The sequence below is a fragment of the Ovis canadensis genome, chromosome 22, assembly GCF_042477335.2.
Source record: "Ovis canadensis isolate MfBH-ARS-UI-01 breed Bighorn chromosome 22, ARS-UI_OviCan_v2, whole genome shotgun sequence".
Taxonomy (NCBI): Eukaryota; Metazoa; Chordata; class Mammalia; order Artiodactyla; family Bovidae; genus Ovis; species Ovis canadensis.
In genome coordinates, this window is record NC_091266.1 from 36,424,738 (window position 1) to 36,442,021 (window position 17,284).

General features: G+C 42.0%; 1 protein-coding gene across 1 annotated transcript in view; it reads right to left on the reverse strand.

Annotated features, from left to right (window-relative positions):
- Window positions 1–1,188: 1,188 nt before the first annotated feature.
- CPN1 (carboxypeptidase N subunit 1) overlaps window positions 1,189–17,284 on the reverse strand; it is a 28,655-nt gene continuing 12,559 nt past the window's right edge. The window contains exons 4-9 of the mRNA XM_069567979.1: window positions 12,194–12,376; window positions 10,657–10,768; window positions 8,018–8,157; window positions 6,712–6,811; window positions 4,243–4,361; window positions 1,189–1,466 (exon numbers count right to left, since the gene is read on the reverse strand). Of these exons, the coding sequence (XP_069424080.1) occupies window positions 1,308–1,466; window positions 4,243–4,361; window positions 6,712–6,811; window positions 8,018–8,157; window positions 10,657–10,768; window positions 12,194–12,376 (813 nt within the window). The 3' untranslated portion in view covers window positions 1,189–1,307. The remainder of the gene's footprint in view (window positions 1,467–4,242; window positions 4,362–6,711; window positions 6,812–8,017; window positions 8,158–10,656; window positions 10,769–12,193; window positions 12,377–17,284) is intronic.

The window sequence follows — 17,284 nt, forward strand, 5'->3', positions numbered from 1 at the left end:
GAAAATCATGTGTTCATCCTAATCTTGAATGGTCTCCTGCAGAGGGTGGATTGTCACAGAGAGAGCACCTCCTGTTTTCTGGTGGATGTGAGAATACTTGCTGAGAACAGCTAAACTGCTCAATGTTGGGAAAGGTCTGTGCTTGGGAGAGGCTGAGGAACCATTGGTGGAGGATGACAAGGTGGGGAGAGGTGGAGCAAGTGTGGGGGGAAATGGAGCCTGCCCTGTCTCACTGGGGCTGAGCCCTGAAATGGGTGATGATGTACCCCTCTACGGCCTGGGGACAGGGAATTTAGGAACCCCAACATGCCCAGTGGGGGATTATGAACTTTTGTGATGAAAGACTGCATATTCCTTCAAAACCTTCAGTGATGTCTATTTTGCTTCATAACACTTTTAGTACAAATGGTTCATTCTGGGAAACTCAGAGGGTGGACAGTACTATGCATTCCTGAAACACGGTCAGGACACAGTCATTCCACAGGGGCATCTCTATTACCCAAAAAATGTTTGGAAGATGCATGTTGTTTAAAACGCTTGTGTATGAAAACAGGTAGCAGAAGGATTAGGTACTTGTATGTGAAATTCTTTAGTTAATAAGAAACTATTGGCTCAGGCTTCCCTGATGGTCCAGTGGATAAGAATCTACTTGCCAAATGCAGAGGACACTGGGTCACCCATGCGCCTAGAGCCTGTGCTCCATAACTAGAGAGGCCACGGCAGTGAGAAGCCTGCACACCTGCTCACCACAACCAGAGAAAACTCCGCACAGCAACGAAGACCCAGCGCATCCAAAAATGAATAAATAAAAATTATTTCTTAAAAAGCAGTACTATTTTTTTTTAAAAAGAAACTATTGGCTCTTGTTGAAACAGTCCTCTAGGATTTCAGAATGGGCTACCTGGTCTTGCTATGGGGAAAACGTCAATGGTGGATCATCTCATCCTTTCCCCCATTCATCCAGAAACCTTCATTAGGTACTTACTGTGTTGCAGGCTTTGTGCTAGACTCTAGAGGGAGAGTGATTAACCAGCCAAAACCAGTCTCTGGATACAGCGTGCATTGGCACAGAGCCTTCTGGACCTAAACCGTATCCCTGGAAATGGAAAATCTTAATGAACGTCATTTGCATGTATGCATTAGTGCATCAGAGGGTTTACCCTTGGAACAGATGGAAACCATTCTGAATTGTTCTGAATATGTTTATATTTAAATATGTCTCAGATAATAAAATAGAAAGAATGCTTCTTCTGGTGGGAGAGCAGGAACAAAGCCTTTCCAAAGCGTTGCCCAGGGCACTGTGGATTTCAGGCAGGGCCTCTCTGGGGTTGCTTCATCATCGGTTCTTTTTTCCGAGCTGCCCGGGGCTGCACTTTCTTTGGTAAGACTCTGCCTCTATGCCCTGAGTTGGGAATTCTCCTCTTAGGGGCTGCTTGAGAGGTGCTTCTCTTGAGTTGGAAATTAACCTGGAAAAAAAAAAAGAAGCTAGGAGAGCACAGAAATCAGTTTTCCATTTCCTAGAACTGAAATTGGGGGAAGACCAGTTTGGATCCTGCTTTACCATGGTTCCAGGTCCTGAGAACAAGGAACTGAGGAGAATATCACAGCAACCACCCAGTGTGGGTGGTGTCATACAGGCTTGGCTCATATTTCCCCCAAAATGGCTCATCATAACTGATAATACATAGGGTAAATCTGGATGAACTTAACGTACATTTATTTTATATGTAATAGCAAAAAATATCTACACTCAAGGCATGATTTTTGCCAATACTGCTGTTCAAAACAAGAGTTAAGATTTCCTGGTGCCACAGTCATCACCTTTAAGCTGACTACATGACTCACAGGTACTGTGCTCAGGCAAGCCAAAGAATGCCTCAGACCTTCAGAGCTAAACCTTCCAAACCTAATTGTTTGGAAATAGAGACGATACAGACGGTTAGTATGGATTCTTAAATTCTATGTCCTCGTGCACTAATGCCTGTTTCCAGCAGTACACTGAAACCTTCCTTCTGGCCATGCACACAGAGGTGATGCTTCTGACTGTCAAGTGTGGGATCTGTGGGCTGTGCAGAAGCCCTAGAGCTCCGGCCCAGGAAGGGAAAGGCGAGGGTGTGGCGCCGTGTTCTAACCACACTCCCTGGAGGCATCCTTGGCTCTCAGGCCCTGGGAACAGACTGAGCTGCTGAAGCCAGCTGGGAGTTGGAAAACATGTGACAGACAGACCTCTTCATGGGGTTACTTCTTGCCCCTTTGGGAAAAAACCCACAGCCAGCTAGTTTTCCCAAAGCTGGAGAAATCAGAGGCAATTGTACTGTATCAGTACTATTTCTTATATATAGTGTCAATATAAGGATCAAGCAAAGGAAAGTGGGGGGAGAGAGAGAGAGACAACAAAATGAGGCAAGGACAGAGAAAGGCGTGGGACATCTGGACGGCAGTGAGGGAAGCCACGGGGAAAACACTGGACTCTTGGAGACGCTTTAAAGAGCTTTAATTGTAGCACAAAACCCCTCTAGTAAATGATCTTTTTTTCTTTTCCTGCAACCAATTAGATCTCTGCTTTAGAATGGGAAAGAGACTCAACTGGGATCAGTAAGTGGATTCTTAGTTGTGACTGCACCTGAGAAATGTATCCAACAGATAAATTTTTTCCCCTCTTAGTTATACGTGATACAATGATGGGTTATATCAATTCATTTAAAGGTTACATGAGAAAGGAGGTAAGATCTTTTGAAGCCTAATTTGTTACTCAAGAGGATTTGTCCTTGTTTGAATTTGCAATTGAATAAACTTACACTTAGTGCAAGACTTCTGTAAGCAGCTGCCTAACAGTCATTTGATTTTAGGGTAGATGAGGAGCAGGGGGATAACAAGGACAAAGGAAGAGGGTGCACCGACTGGGAAATTGGGAGCAGGTTAACAGGCTGCCAGGGAAGAGATACTCTCTGCTTCACGCATCTGCAAGTAGAAGTCGTTTATATCCTGCAGAAGAAGGGAGTGGAGGGACCAGGTCAGGGGAAAGCGGGAGCTGTCTAGAAATTTCAAAGGAATTTCAAAGAGCTTTTTACTTTGACTCCTGTGTTAAAAAAGAGGCTGCGAACACAGGTGCTGAGCTCAGCACAAGGCCATGTAACAGACTGGCTGAGAAAGCTGCCTTGAAAGTCCCGCAGAGGCTGGACTCCGGGCTCCCACTTACTCACCATGGGGTACTGGACAAGTTACTCCTGTTCTTTGAGCTTCAGCTTCCTCAGCCACAAATGGGTTTATATACAGGGTTGTTATGAAGGTTAAATGAGATGATTCTGGAAAGCTCTCAGGTAACGTCTGACACACAGTAGCTATAACTATTTGAAAAGGCAAGATATTTGACTGCATTGAGTTAACAGGGAAAGGGCAGAAAGGTCTGCTAAGTTCTCAGGATGTATAGAGAAGGAATAGGACTGAGTGAGGGGGCCCAAGGGACGACCTGACATGAGGGAAAGGTCCACAGATGCTCATTAACCGGGACGGCCTCATTACCTTTTCTTTGTTTGAGAAACCTGAGGATTAGTGTCCATGATCTTTGAATTTCTTTGGCTCTGAGATCCCAATCCAAAACGACCAAAGATAAAAAGGCCCAGGCTATAGATCAAAAAAGTTTTTCACTTCTCATCCTGTCTGAAAGCCTTTTGCAGAGTTCAATATTGAAAAGCACCAAGGTGAGTGGAAAGCAACGCTGTCTGGGCACATGGGCACCAGAAGGGGGCAGAGTGCCATCTGGTGGTGGTCCTTACTGATGACGGCGAAGACTGTAAGCCTGGGTATCTGGACAAGGTCTCTGGGATTTGTTGAGTACTTTCGATGTGTAAGTCACTGTACTAAATGTTTTATGTGCACCTTCTCACTTCAATCTCTTGTGAAAGAGGCATTATTATGACCAGTTAGCAGAGGAAGAAACTGACGATGAGAGCAATCAGGTAATTTGTCCAAGGTCTGCAGACAAGAGAGCTGGATTTAGAATCTGGCAGTGTTTTCATCACAATGCTACATTAAAGAGAAGGAAAAGGAAAAACCAAAAGAAATGGGGAAGGATATAACACAAGAATTACAGAAGAAAAATTAGCATAGGGGAGCACTAATTTTGTTTTTCTCAGGTGGTGAAAGAGGGAAGCTCAGCAGAGGTTAGAACTATACAATTGATTATTTGTAACTCTGCGTACGTGATCTTTACAGTGCTCTGTACAGGTCAGCCTAACTTACCAGCTTGGGTTCCGCAGGACCCACGGTCACACTCACGGTCTCTGGGTCGAACCCAGGTGCTGTGGCAGTGACAGTGTAGGTGCCTGGAAGCAGCAGCCGGAAGTAATCGCCGTGGGCACCTAAAAGTTACAAGGATACAACTCAGTCCGCTGATGAGAAATCTGCCCCAGATGAGGCTTTGATATGAAAAACAATCTGAGGGGTTTAGCTGACCCCAAGCTTAATTTTTTTAAACAGTCTGATGAAACTGGTAAAGATCTAAAACAATCATAGGCTGTCATAACATTTTAAGATCATGGGCCTCAGCTCCTGGAAGTAGAATTTTCACTGTGCTCTGCACTGAGAGTACTATGGTTAATTTTAGATCCTGCATGCATTTTAAAACAAACTCATGTCCACTGAAGGGTCACTAGGAGAAAGGTTGAAAGATTTATGAATGCTTTTCCTGGTAAAGAGATGACATGAGATCTTTGTTTCAACGTCTGAAAAGTTATTGTGAAGAAACGATGTCTACATAAAGAAATAAGAACGAGGACAGAAGTAAAAATTCAACAACATATGAGTTACCAAAAAAGGAATGAACTGCCTTTTGAAATTGTGAGCAGAGACTGAATGGAGTGAGGGGCTCTAGAAAAGCTACACAGCTGTGCAGTGTGCAACCTGTATCAGTGGACATGATGCAAACAACCCGATGTCAGTGGTGTTGTATAAGTGTAAATTTTTTTTTTAATTGGAGAATAATTGCTTTACAATGTTTTGGTTGTCTCTCCCATACATCAACACGAATCAATAATAATTATAAATATATATATAATATATATATCCCTTCCCACTTGAGCCTTCCTCTCTTGTATGTAATTTTGTATTAAATGGGAGAGCTGGACTAAATGACCTAAATATCTGATTTTGAGAATCTTATTTCTAATATTTCTTCCATCACCATCAAAAGGGGAAAATAAAACTGAAAAGAAAGCCTGTTTCTCAAGACAGGGATGTAGTATTTTTGCTAATGATTTTATATCTCTTTAGAATAAATTATGACTGTGCCTTTAAAATTCTTTTTATTGTAACAGCAATGAAGAACTGACATAATAAATGCAATTAAGAATGAGAGATAATAAATAATGAAGAAGTCTCTGCCACCTATAATGACTGTAATTTACTTTAAAATTCCTTAGTAAAAGCAGTGTGTTATAATGCATACATTGGATACTTTGTTATACCCTAGGGACTGTCATTTTCTTTAATTAGAGGCTCCAACTAGGAGTGGTTAGCTACCACTGTACCAGAAAGGCCTAATTCCAGATGCAGCTATTACAATGGCTTCAGCTATCTTTATCTTTTAGCAACACTAGATGCTTTGCTAAGTAGCATAATGAACATTAGCAATGAGCTCTTCCAATAGTGAAATGAGTAATTTATCAATTTAGTATCCTGTGTGTTAGAAGTGAGTTCTTATTGCTGTAATTCATGGTGTTCAACATATGTTGATTGACTAGAATGAGACATTTCCCACCTTTGCATGAATAGGATGGAAGAATCTAGCAAGCCCTGAAGCTCTTAGGGGTGTCAGAGCGTGGTTCCCTAAACAGTCCTGGGTCCAGTCACTGGACTGGAAGAATCTGGTGTCTGATGCTTGACTATGAGTCTACAGAATTCTGCCTTTAGAATGTTGTTGCCTTTGCCTTGAATGAACTGTTCATGGAAGAGGTGTCGGGAGCACCTTAAAGAATGTAATTTATCTCGTTAAAATTGAGATTTCATGCAGTTTAAACAGATTGAGCTGTAAGATGCCTGCTTGGTAAAGCTAGCACGGTGAAATGTGGCTGAGCCATGCTGGTGTCAAGGTTGGGGGAGGCAAATCTCACCTGCCCCTAGCCATGGGAGCTCCTGCTCTACATGAAAACCCAACCAAACACCACCAAACCCCTAAGAGTTGGGCCTGATCACACTGGGCTGGGGCAGTTTGCAATACCATTGTGCCGTGAGATAGCCTGCACCATCTAGAAGGTTTCAACTTGGCTCCAAAAAGACCTGCTCCCACCATCAATCTTGCCCTCAGGGAGCCTACTATGGGATACATCTTACCAACTTTTTCCTAAACAGAGCTGTAACGAAAGCCTGGCTTGGGGTCAAGACTAAACATCACTTTTACAGTCCTTTTCTTTTCTATCCCATTTCACATCAGTATGAGAGTTATTAATAACCTCAATCCCAGAAAACACTCCTAACAAAGTATGAGGCAGTGACTCCTGAATGCTGAGAGAGATGTTCACATTTGCATCTTCCTGGCCCTTGTCTCTTAATTCCTGTCCTCAATCCTGTTATCCTTCCTTCCTCCAATCCCTCCTACCTCCAGTGTCCTTGACGTCCCTGCTGGTCTCACTGGCTTACGAACTGGCTTCCTGACTATGCTGAAGACAGTGAAGCAGTAAAGGCTCCCTTCTCATAAAAGCAGTGGCCACCTACCTGAAGTGACATCGTGATTAATCCCACCGACAGAAATGACAGCATCTGCAAGATTATTATAATTCTCATCCCTCACCATTCCCTTGATGCCCTGGTGGACCTGTAGGAAAGTTTATAGTGTATAGTTATGTTCACAAAACATTTGTGCCATGTTGGAGAGTCCTCAAAGCCCTTCCCCATGTGCTACTGCACTTGACATTCACAAAGATTATGGTAACAGATTCTTGATTGGTCTTTCTGTTCTCACCACAATCCCCAGTAATCTCAAAACAGTAGTCAAGAGTGATCCTGTTAAAATCTAAGTCAAATTGTGTTACTAATCTCCTTTCTATCTCTATGAATTTGACTACTCTTCATACCTCATGTAAATAAAATTGCTGTTTTTTTGTGACTTGCTTATTTCACCTAGCATAATGTCCTCTAGGTTCATCCCCATTGTAGCACATGGCAGAATTTCCTTCTCTTAAGGCTGTACGTCCACTGTGTGTCTCTGCCACATTTTGTTTGTCCCTTCATCCACCAGTGGACACTTGGATTGCTCTCACCTTTTGGCTACTGTGAACAATGCTGCTCTGAATACAGGTGTACAAATAACTCTTTGAGATCCTGCTTTTAGTTCTTCTGGATATATACCCTGATTGGTTTTGCAGGATTGTATGGCGGCTCTGTTTTTACTTTTTTTTCAGGAACCACCACATTGTTTTTTCGTAGAGGCCACACCATTTTACATTCCCACCAACACTGTACCAGTGTTCTAATTTCTTCACGACACTTGCTATTTTATAGCAGCCATCCTCATGAGCGTGAGGCGGTACTTCATTGTGGCTGTGATTTACATTTCTCCAGTGATTCTGAGCATCTTTTCATCTGCTTACTGTTGGCCTTGCATTTGCTACTATGGCTTCATCAGGGAGCCCCCTTTCCCCTAGATATCTGAACCGTTTACTCCCTTACCTCCTGTAAGTCTGTTTAAATGTTACTTTCTCTGTAAGGCCTTCTTCATAGCATTTTGCATTTAACATGTTACAAATTATTTTGTTTACTGTCTGTCTCTCCTTACTGGAATACGAGCTGCATACATGCAGACATATATATTTGTTTACTCTTAATCCTCAGCACAGAGTACAGTCTCTGACAGATAGCTGTGCTCAACAAAGTGGAATGAATTAATTTCACTGGTAGAAAAGCTGAGATCTATTGTATTGAGTCAGAGCAAAAGTCAGACCTGAGTCATACAAAATACCTTGCCTACCATCAGAAAACACTTCCCTTTCTGTAACCAGGACACTTAAAACACAGAATTTACCTGTTCCAAGAATTGGATTAGGGCTTCCCTATTACCCAGCCACTCGCGTTGTAATTCCTCTTGCAGTGGAAACTTGTCACAACTAAGTTCCAGCGTGATCTCAAAGCAGTTAGTATGGAGATAATTAAAGTCTTGCATTCCTAGGGGAAAGAGAGCAGGGGCAGAGTTGTATAATCAAGTTCCCCACTCAACACTCAATTTCTCCACACTCTCTTCCCCATCACCTGCTGTTCTACCTCATCATCTCCAATATTCTTCTCCTCCATAAACCCTTTCCTCAGTTCTCAAATGCACATGTCTATCTTTCCAGTTTTCTCCCTTCACAAATGCCCACTGTGTGGTCTCCATTCCCTACTTCTTCCATTTCATGACTTAACTTCTTGTCTCTCTCATCATACCAAGGTTTGCTTATTACTCATGCCTTCATATCAGACAATTACTGCTCTCAGGGGATAGATTCTTCTCTTGGACCGTGATATTCTTCAGATCTGGGAGGTCGGAGATGAGATGGTTATCTTGCTTTCACACCCTTTCTCCTACCTGAGAACACAGCACCAACTTGAAAATAGTTATCCTAGAAAAACAGACTCCAGAGAAAGCAGAAGGCAGATATAGTTTTTCTTCATCAAATGCTTGCCTGTTTCTATCCTGCATATTATTCAACTGAATCAATCACAATGAATATATTTCTGATTATTAGAATGGTATTTATCTCACAAACTTATTGGGATTAAAAATTATTCATCTAATCAACTTTTTACCTGCTCTCTAAGCTGATGAGTGCAAACAGCTTTTATTAAAAGAATGGGGAAAGTTGGAGAACAACTCTAGCCTGTTACATTGATTCTCTCCCTGAATCAGAATTACCTAGAAGGCTGTGACTTCCAGCCAAATACAAATTGCTGGGCCTCAGCCCCAGAGTTTCTGACTCAGTATGTATCCAGTACTTGCTTTTTTTTTTTCAACAAGTTCCCAGGTGATGCTGATGATGCTGGTCTAGAAACCTCACAATCATTTTGATATAAACTTCATGATCTTGGAACTAAACCCATTTAATTAGGGGTAATGACTAAATGATTAATGATTTACTGGAGGCATGGGTTATGCTATCCCAGAAAATGGGAAGGGAAAGGGAAGAACAAGTATTTGAAAAAGTATACTTTATATTTTACATTTGGGAGGGGGTACTTATTGCTTTGGGGCTTCCCAGTGGCACTAGTGGTTAAGAACCCTGCCAATGCAGGAGACTAAAGAGACGTGGGTTTAATCCCTGGGTAGGGAAGATCCCCTGGACAAGGAAATGACAACCCATTCCAGTATTCTTGCCTGGAGAATCCCAAGGACAGAGGAGCCTGGTGGGCTACAGTTCATGGGGTCGCACACACTCGGCCACAACTGAATCGACTTAGCACACAAGCACTTATTGCCAAGACTGAATGCAAAAGGAGAAGGGAGCTGCAAAGGGGATGAAATAGTTAAACAGAATCACCAACACAATGGACATGAATTTGAGCAAACTCTAAGAGATGGTGGAAAACAGAGGAGCCTGGCATGCTGCAGTTCGTGGAGTCTCAAAGAGTTGGACCTAACTTAGTGACTGAACAACAACTTACTGCTTTCCTAATGTAAACCAAAGAAAGTAAAGTTCAATCTTCTTGCTTTGGGTTCAAGTGAGTTTTGGCCACAAGAAGTCCGTCATCTTCCTAGTACATGATGACTTGCTAACCTTCCTCCTTCCCAGTCCCCATGGGACAAGCCATCAGCTCAGCCCTTACCAGTGAGTTTCTACTACCTGGGCTCTGACCGGTCAGGTGTGAGAGGATGGGAGAAGAGAGCTGCTGCAACATCATTCCTGAGAGAACCTGGTTTCCTGCTTCAGCTCTTACCTATCCTTAGGTTCTTTATCTACTGAAGGTTTGTAAACAGAGGTTACATCTTGACCCTCAGTTGTGGGAAAAGCCCAAAGAATAGAGAGCAGAGCCTCTTGCTAGAGGTGTCTGCTATGCTATCAGTGGCCAATGTCCATGGCAAATCCCTGCTGATGGGAGATGGGCAGGCAGGGTACAAAGAGCACATATCAGAGGAATTGTCTGTCCAGCCTGGCATCTCTCCTCATCTTTGCTATATGAGGCATACCTCATGCCACTTAAGAAAAAGTTTCATATTTATAAAGCAGGCATTTCCAAATGCTCTATGTGCATTATTTTATTTAATACTTACATTAAAATCCTAATGCAAGTAGTGTTATTCTTAAAGTACAAATGAGGAAACTGAAGCACAGAGAAGTTAGGTAATTAGCCTGAAGCCACATAACTAGTGAATGGTCAAGCTGGGTTTCAACCCAATATAACATTAGAGAGCACACTCTTAACCACTTGACTACATTCCTATGATCTAATCCACTATGTGAACCATCAGTTCTAAAGGACCACACAGTGTTCCAACCTCCATTTTAAAGAATTACAAGATGATGTTAAATGCCAACTTAAGGCTTCTCGTTTTTTCAGATCTCTACTTGAATGCAAAATAGCATTCCTGTCAGAGATATGACAGGATGCAAAAATCAATTGACAATTTAAAAGAAATGAGTCTCAGTCTACTTCAGCTTACAGCACTCTTGTGCCCAGAATTATTCTTACCCTTGCTGAGGGAATACCAGGAAGCCCCATTGGTGATGCCATCTGGGAAGTAATCCCCACAGTTCCAGCCTTGGTGCATCCATCCATGTGCATAGGAGTAGACCTTCGCCAGCTACAGGTAAAGTGGGTGAGAAATGACCTTGAGTGTCCCCAACTCATACGGCAATGCTCATACTCAGAAGCAGGGTGAGGCCAAGAACCCCACTAGGTAGAAACAATTGATTATTTCCTTTTGTGAAAGAAAATACCAGGAGAAATGGAGAGATGGTATGTGCGTGTGTGTGGAATGGACTAGAGTTAGGAGATCTATCAGCTGCTGTTCCCACTACATTGGGCCTAAATTTCTTCAAAGTGCAAAATGAGGGGTGGTATTCAATCATGTACAAGCACTTTTCCAAGTGTACCTCAGTTTCCACCTGAATTTTGCAAGAAAGAATCAAGAAGCAAGTAAGACAGGTCTTCATCACAAAAGGAATTATGTATTGGGAGTGAGAGATGTGTGTTATCTCTCAGGGACAGGGATATATTCAAAATCTCTATCATTTTCTTTCATTACTATTTTATAACAGTAGACAAAATGAGATAACTAGAGAAGAAAATACAATAATATATTTGCTTTGCAAAGCAACAACTGGTGTTATTCTCTATGTAATTCATTAACTGTTGAATTAATGTTATTATAGGAGAATTCTCTGGAGTCCAGTGGTTAGGACTTGGTGCTTTCAATGTGGGGACCCAGGTTCAATCCTCAGCCAGGGAACTAAGATCCCACAAGTCATGAGACTCAGCCGGAAAAAAAAAAATCTGAAATACTAAATAATATTATTTTATTGAAAGAAAGTAAAAGTGAAGTCGCTCAGTCGATCCAACCCTTTGCGACAGCATGGACTGTAGCCCACCAGGTTTCTCCACCCATGGAATTTTCCAGGCATGAGTACTGGAGTGGGTTGCCATTTCCTTCTCCAGGGGATCTTCCTGACCCAGGGATTGAACCCGGGTCTCCTGCATTGCAGGCAGATGCTCAGATGCTTTACCATCTGAGCCACCAGGGAATTCCAATTATTGTATTAATTATATATTATTAAGAATATTAACCATAAAATAGCTAATCTATTAATTTTATTCTATTGCTGTTTTGAACTATTATATAAGCCTTTTTCCTATGCATGGTATATTTTACATTTATACAGCCATACTACTATAAAACTGTAAACTAGAACCCCCAAAATTCACATTTAATGCTCTAGCTTACCACCAGCACTATCAGGCTTTCAGTATATTTCTTCCTTATCACTAACAAGTATTGTGGTAACTGTACTATAAAGCTTTCCTATTTATTTACTCTTTCATAAATGTATGGTTTATCACTCAAAACAAAATGTAATATACTAGATTGTAAGCTCCTAATGAGCAGGAGGTATTTTCAATCATTTTCTGTCGACTCATTCCTAATAGGGTCCTATGTTAACTGATTTGACCTCTGTCACTCTCCTGAACCCCATTTTCCTCTGCCTGGACAGATGGCCATTCTGCATACCTTCTGGAAAAGCTTGTCATCAGGCGTGGGGGTATTGGCAGTGCGGCGGAAACCTCGGACCCGGTGCTCAAGGGACTTGTCATATGGGTAATTGGCCACCACTGCCCCTCCGTGGAGATTGGCTGAAAGGACAAAGTTGAAGGAGCGGATCCACTGTATCACAGCCTGGGTCTCGGGTTCCACCTGAGGAGAGATGAGAGCTTGGTGGTGAAGCTACAACTAAAGCCAGATGGTTGTTCACATGAGTTTGTCAGGAAGTGGCCTGAAAGGATGGCATGTCTGACAGGAAGTGGCCTGAGAGGATGGCATGCCTGAATAAAGCAAAGAGAGTTCTACCAGATATAAGAAGTGCAGACGGGGAAATTTTGATCTTTTGCTTGACAGTGTAACAAATTAGGTGAATGGAATACTTTCAAAACGAAATCTCATGTGAAATCCCACTATTCAAAATAGCTAAAAAGATGTCATGTAGGGCAGTGAAACTATTGTGCATGATGCAAAATGGTCAATAAATGTCATGATACATTTGTGAAAACTTACAGAATACACAACATGAACAGTGAACCCTAATGGAAACTATGGATTTTGGGGTAATGATGACAAGTCAATGTAGGTTCATCATTGCAATAAATGTACCACTCTGGTGGGAGATGTTGATAATGGGAAGCGGGGAATATGTGGTAACATTCTATATTTTCCATTCAATTTTGCCGTGAACCTAAAATTCCTTAAAAAAATAAAGTCTCTTAAATAAAAAAGGGGGAGAAAGGGAGAAAAAGAGCAATTGGAAGAGGAGTAGCACAGGGTTTCTGAGCACAGAATTCCAGTTTGGCCTCTCTTGTGTAACAGAGAAAGTGTTCTTCAACTTATCCACTTTTCCAGTAGCTTCTGCAGCTGCAGAAATTTGGAGTTTAATAAATATATCTGAAAATTACAGGTTTACAACAATGACTTTCAATCTCTTCCTACTCCCAACACATCTGCTGTAATGTTGACATGTAGAAAGTTCTCCTCTCAGTTCAGTTCAGTTGCTCAGTCATGTCTGACTCTTTGCGATCCCATGGACTGCAGCATACCAGTCCACCCTGTTCATCGCCAGCTGTCAGAGTTTACTCAAACTCATGCCCATTGAGTCAGTCATGCCATCCAACCATCTCATCCTCTGTTGTCCCCTTCTCCTCCTGCCCTCAATCTTTCCCAGCATCAGGGTCTTATCAAATGAGTCAGCTCTTCGCATCAAGTGGCCAAAGTATTGAAGTTTCAGCTTCAAAATCAGTCCTTCCAATGAACACTCAGGACTGATCTCCTTTAGGATGGACTGGTTGGATCTCCTTGCAGTTCAAGGGACTCTCAAGAGTCTTCTCCAGCACGGCAGTTTGAAAGTATAAATTCTTTGGTGCTCAGCTTTCTTTATAGTCCAACTCTTACATCCATACATGACTACTGGAAAAACCATATGTTTCACTAGATGGACCTTTGTTGACAAAGTAATGTCTCTGCTTTTTAACATGCTGTCTAGGTTGGTCATAACTTTTCTTCCAAGGAGTAAGCATCTTTTAATTTCATGGCTGCAATCACCATTTGCAGTGATTTTGGAGCCCTGAAAAATAAAGTCTGCCACTGTTTCCACTGTTTCCCCATCTATTCACCATGAAGTGATGGGACTGGATGCCATGATCTTTGTTTTCTGAATGCTGAGCTTTAAGCCAACTTTTTCACTCTCCTCTTTCACTTTCATCAAGAGGTCTTTAGTTCTTGACTTTCTGCCATAAGGGTGGTGTCATCTGCATATCTGAGGTTATCGATATTTCTCCTGGCAATCTTGATTCCAGCTTGTGCCTCATCCAGCCCAGAGTTTCTCATGATGTACTCTGCATATAAGTTAAACAAGCAGGGTGACAATATATAGCCTTGACGTACTCCTTTTCCTGTTTGGAACCAGTCTGTTGTTCCAAGCCCAGTTCTAACTGTTGCTTCCTGACCTGCATACAGCTTTCTCAAGAGGCAGGTCAAGTGGTTGGGTTTCCCATCTCTTTCAGAATTTTCCACAGTTTATTGTGATCCACACAGTCAAAGTCTTTGGCATAGTCAATAAAGAAGAAATAGATGTTTTTCTGGAACTCTCTTGCTTTCTTGATGATCCAGCAGATGTTGGCAATTTCCTCTCTGGTTCCTCTGCCTTTTGTAAAACCAGCTGGAACATCTGAAAGTTCACGGTTCATGTGTTGCTGAAGCCTGGCTTGGAGAATTTTGAGCATTACTTTACTAGTGTGTGAGATGAGTGCAATTGTGTTTGAGCATTCTCTGGCATTGCCTTTCTTTGGGATTGGAATGAAAACCAGCCTTTCCCGGTCCTGTGGCCAATGCTGAGTTTTCCAAATTTGCTGGCATATTGAGTGCAGCACTGTAACAGCATTATCTTTTAGGATTTGAAATAGCTCAACTGGAATTCCATCATCTCCACTAGTTTTGTTCGTAGTGATGCTTCCTAAGGCCCACTTGACTTCACATTCCAGGATGTCTGGCTCTAGGTGAGTGATCACACCATCGTGATTATCTGGGTCATGAAGATCTTTTTTGTATAGTTCTTCTGTGTATTCTTGCCACCTCTTCTTAATATCTTCGGCTTCTGTTAGGTCCATACCATTTCTGTCCTTTATTGAGCCATCTTTGTATGAAATGTTCCCTTGGTATCTCTAATTTTCTTGAAGAGATCTCTAGTCTTTCCTGTTCTATTGTTTTCCTCTATTTCTCTGCATTGATCACTGAGGAAGGCTTTCTTATCTTTCCTTGCTATTCTTTGAAACTCTGCATTCAAATGGGTATAGCTTTCCTTTTCTCTTTTGCCTTTAGCTTCTCTTCTTTTCACAGCTATTTTTAAGGGCTCCTCAGACAGCCATTTTGCTTTTTTGCATTTCTTTTTCTTGGGGATGGTCTTGATCCCTGTCTCCTGTAAAGCGTAATGAACTTCCATTTGTAGCCATTGGGCACTCTGTCTATCAGATCTAGTCCCTTAAATCTATTTCTCACTTCCACTGTATAATCATTAGGGATTTGATTAGGTCATACCTGAATGATCTAGTGGTTTTCCCTACTTTCTTCAATTTAAGTCTGAATCTGGCAATATGGAGTTCATGATCTGAGCCATAGTCAGCTCCCAGTCTTGTTATTGCTGACTGTATAGACTGTCTCCATCTTTGGCTGCAAAGAATATAATCAATCTGATTTCAGTGTTGACCATTTGGTGATGTCCATGTGTAGAGTCTTCTCTTATGTTGTTGGAAGAGGGTGTTTGCTATGACCAGTGTGTTCTCTTGGCAAAACTCTAATAGCCTTTGCCCTGCTTCATTCTGTACTCCAAGGCCAAATTTGCCTGTTATTCCGGGTATTTCTTCGGAGAAGGCAATGGCACCCCACTCCAGTACTCTTGCCTGGAAAATCTTATGGATGGAGGAGCCTGGTGGGCTGCAGTCCATGGGGTCGCTAAGAGTCGGACACGACTGAGCGACTTCACTTTCACTTTTCACTTTCATGTATTGGAGAAGGAAATGGCAACCCACTCCAGTGTTCTTGCTTGGAGAATCCCAGGAACGGGGGAGCCTGGCGGGCTGCCGTCTATGGGGTCGCACAGAGTCAGACATGACTGAATCGACTTAGCAGCAGCAGCAGCCAGGTATTTCTTGACTTCCCACATTTGCATTCCAGTCCCCTATAATGAAAAGGACATCTTTTTTGGGTGTTAGTTCTAGAAGGTCTTATAGGTCTTCATAGAACTGTTCAACTTCAGCTTCTTCAGCATTACTGGTTGGGGCATAGACTTGGATTACCATGATATTGAATGGTTTGCCTTGGAAACGAACAGAGATCATTCTGTCATTTTTGAGATTGCACCCAATTACTGCATTTTGGACTCTCTTGTTGACTACGATGGCTACTCCATTTCTTCTAAGGGATTCCTGCCCACAGTAGTAGATATAATGGTCATCTGAGTTAAAGTCACCCATTCCAGTCCACCATAGTTCTCTGATTGTGGTCATATCCAAATTTCATGAATTAGATATACTGTAATATGGGCTAGTCTTATCTAATTAATGAGAGTCCATGCTTTCTACTACAAATTATATTGCTAGTGAGTGACAGTATTCTAAAGAAAGCCTTGAATCTACTGGACTTGTAGTGTAAGTAAATAATTTATAAGTCTTCACAGTTTTTCCTCCCCTCCAGATGGATGTGCTTAGAAATTATGTGGTGTTAATGACTCCTCCTGGATCAAGGGTCTCTTGTGAAGGTTCTGATCTTTTCTATTCCCAAGGAGACCAAATGAATAATGTTGAGCCCCACTCAGTCAGAGTGAATATAATCCAAGAGGAACTAGTCCAACTCTGTGACCAGGGCTCAGGTGCTTTAAAGCAGTTCTTTCTCCATGTCCTAAGCCTCCATCCATCAGAAGGAGGCCAGCCTCTCATGTTCCTGGCCCTTAAGGCTGTCCCATCAAGAGTGAGAGACTTCTCATTGTTTTTTACCTTCTAAGCTGCAGACAGAGGAGCCAGTGGAGTTTAATTATTACTGGCTCAGTTACCTTACTTCATGTAGACAAGTTTAATAAATCCAAGCATCCTTCTGACTGAATATGACAAGTACAAAGTTATTTTTGATTTATTATTTACTTGAGCCAAGAGCAGAGCTGCTGTCCAAAGTCTAAACATGTCAGCATGACTTTTGCTTCAATTCCAATGGGAAAAAATCGGTAATATTCATCTAGCAATTTCCAATATAAAGCCTTATATCTGCTTTATTTTTCTCTCCCCAGTCTCTAAGCTCAGATATTCACAAAGAGAATGTTTAGAACTAAGCCATACAGTGGTCAGAAACAGGGTGGTGATGATACTCCGAGGATGACAACAGTCATTCCCAGAAACAGGCCAACCATTAGGATGACACCATTTCTAATACGAAGAGGTGAGAGACCTGGGAGTATCAAAGGGGATCTTTGGTTGAAAAAAGGAAATGAGAGTATGGAGAAGTAGTCAATGGCATACAGAAAAAGAAGAAGAAAAGCTTCTTTTCTAAGGGTGAGACTCTCGGAACCTC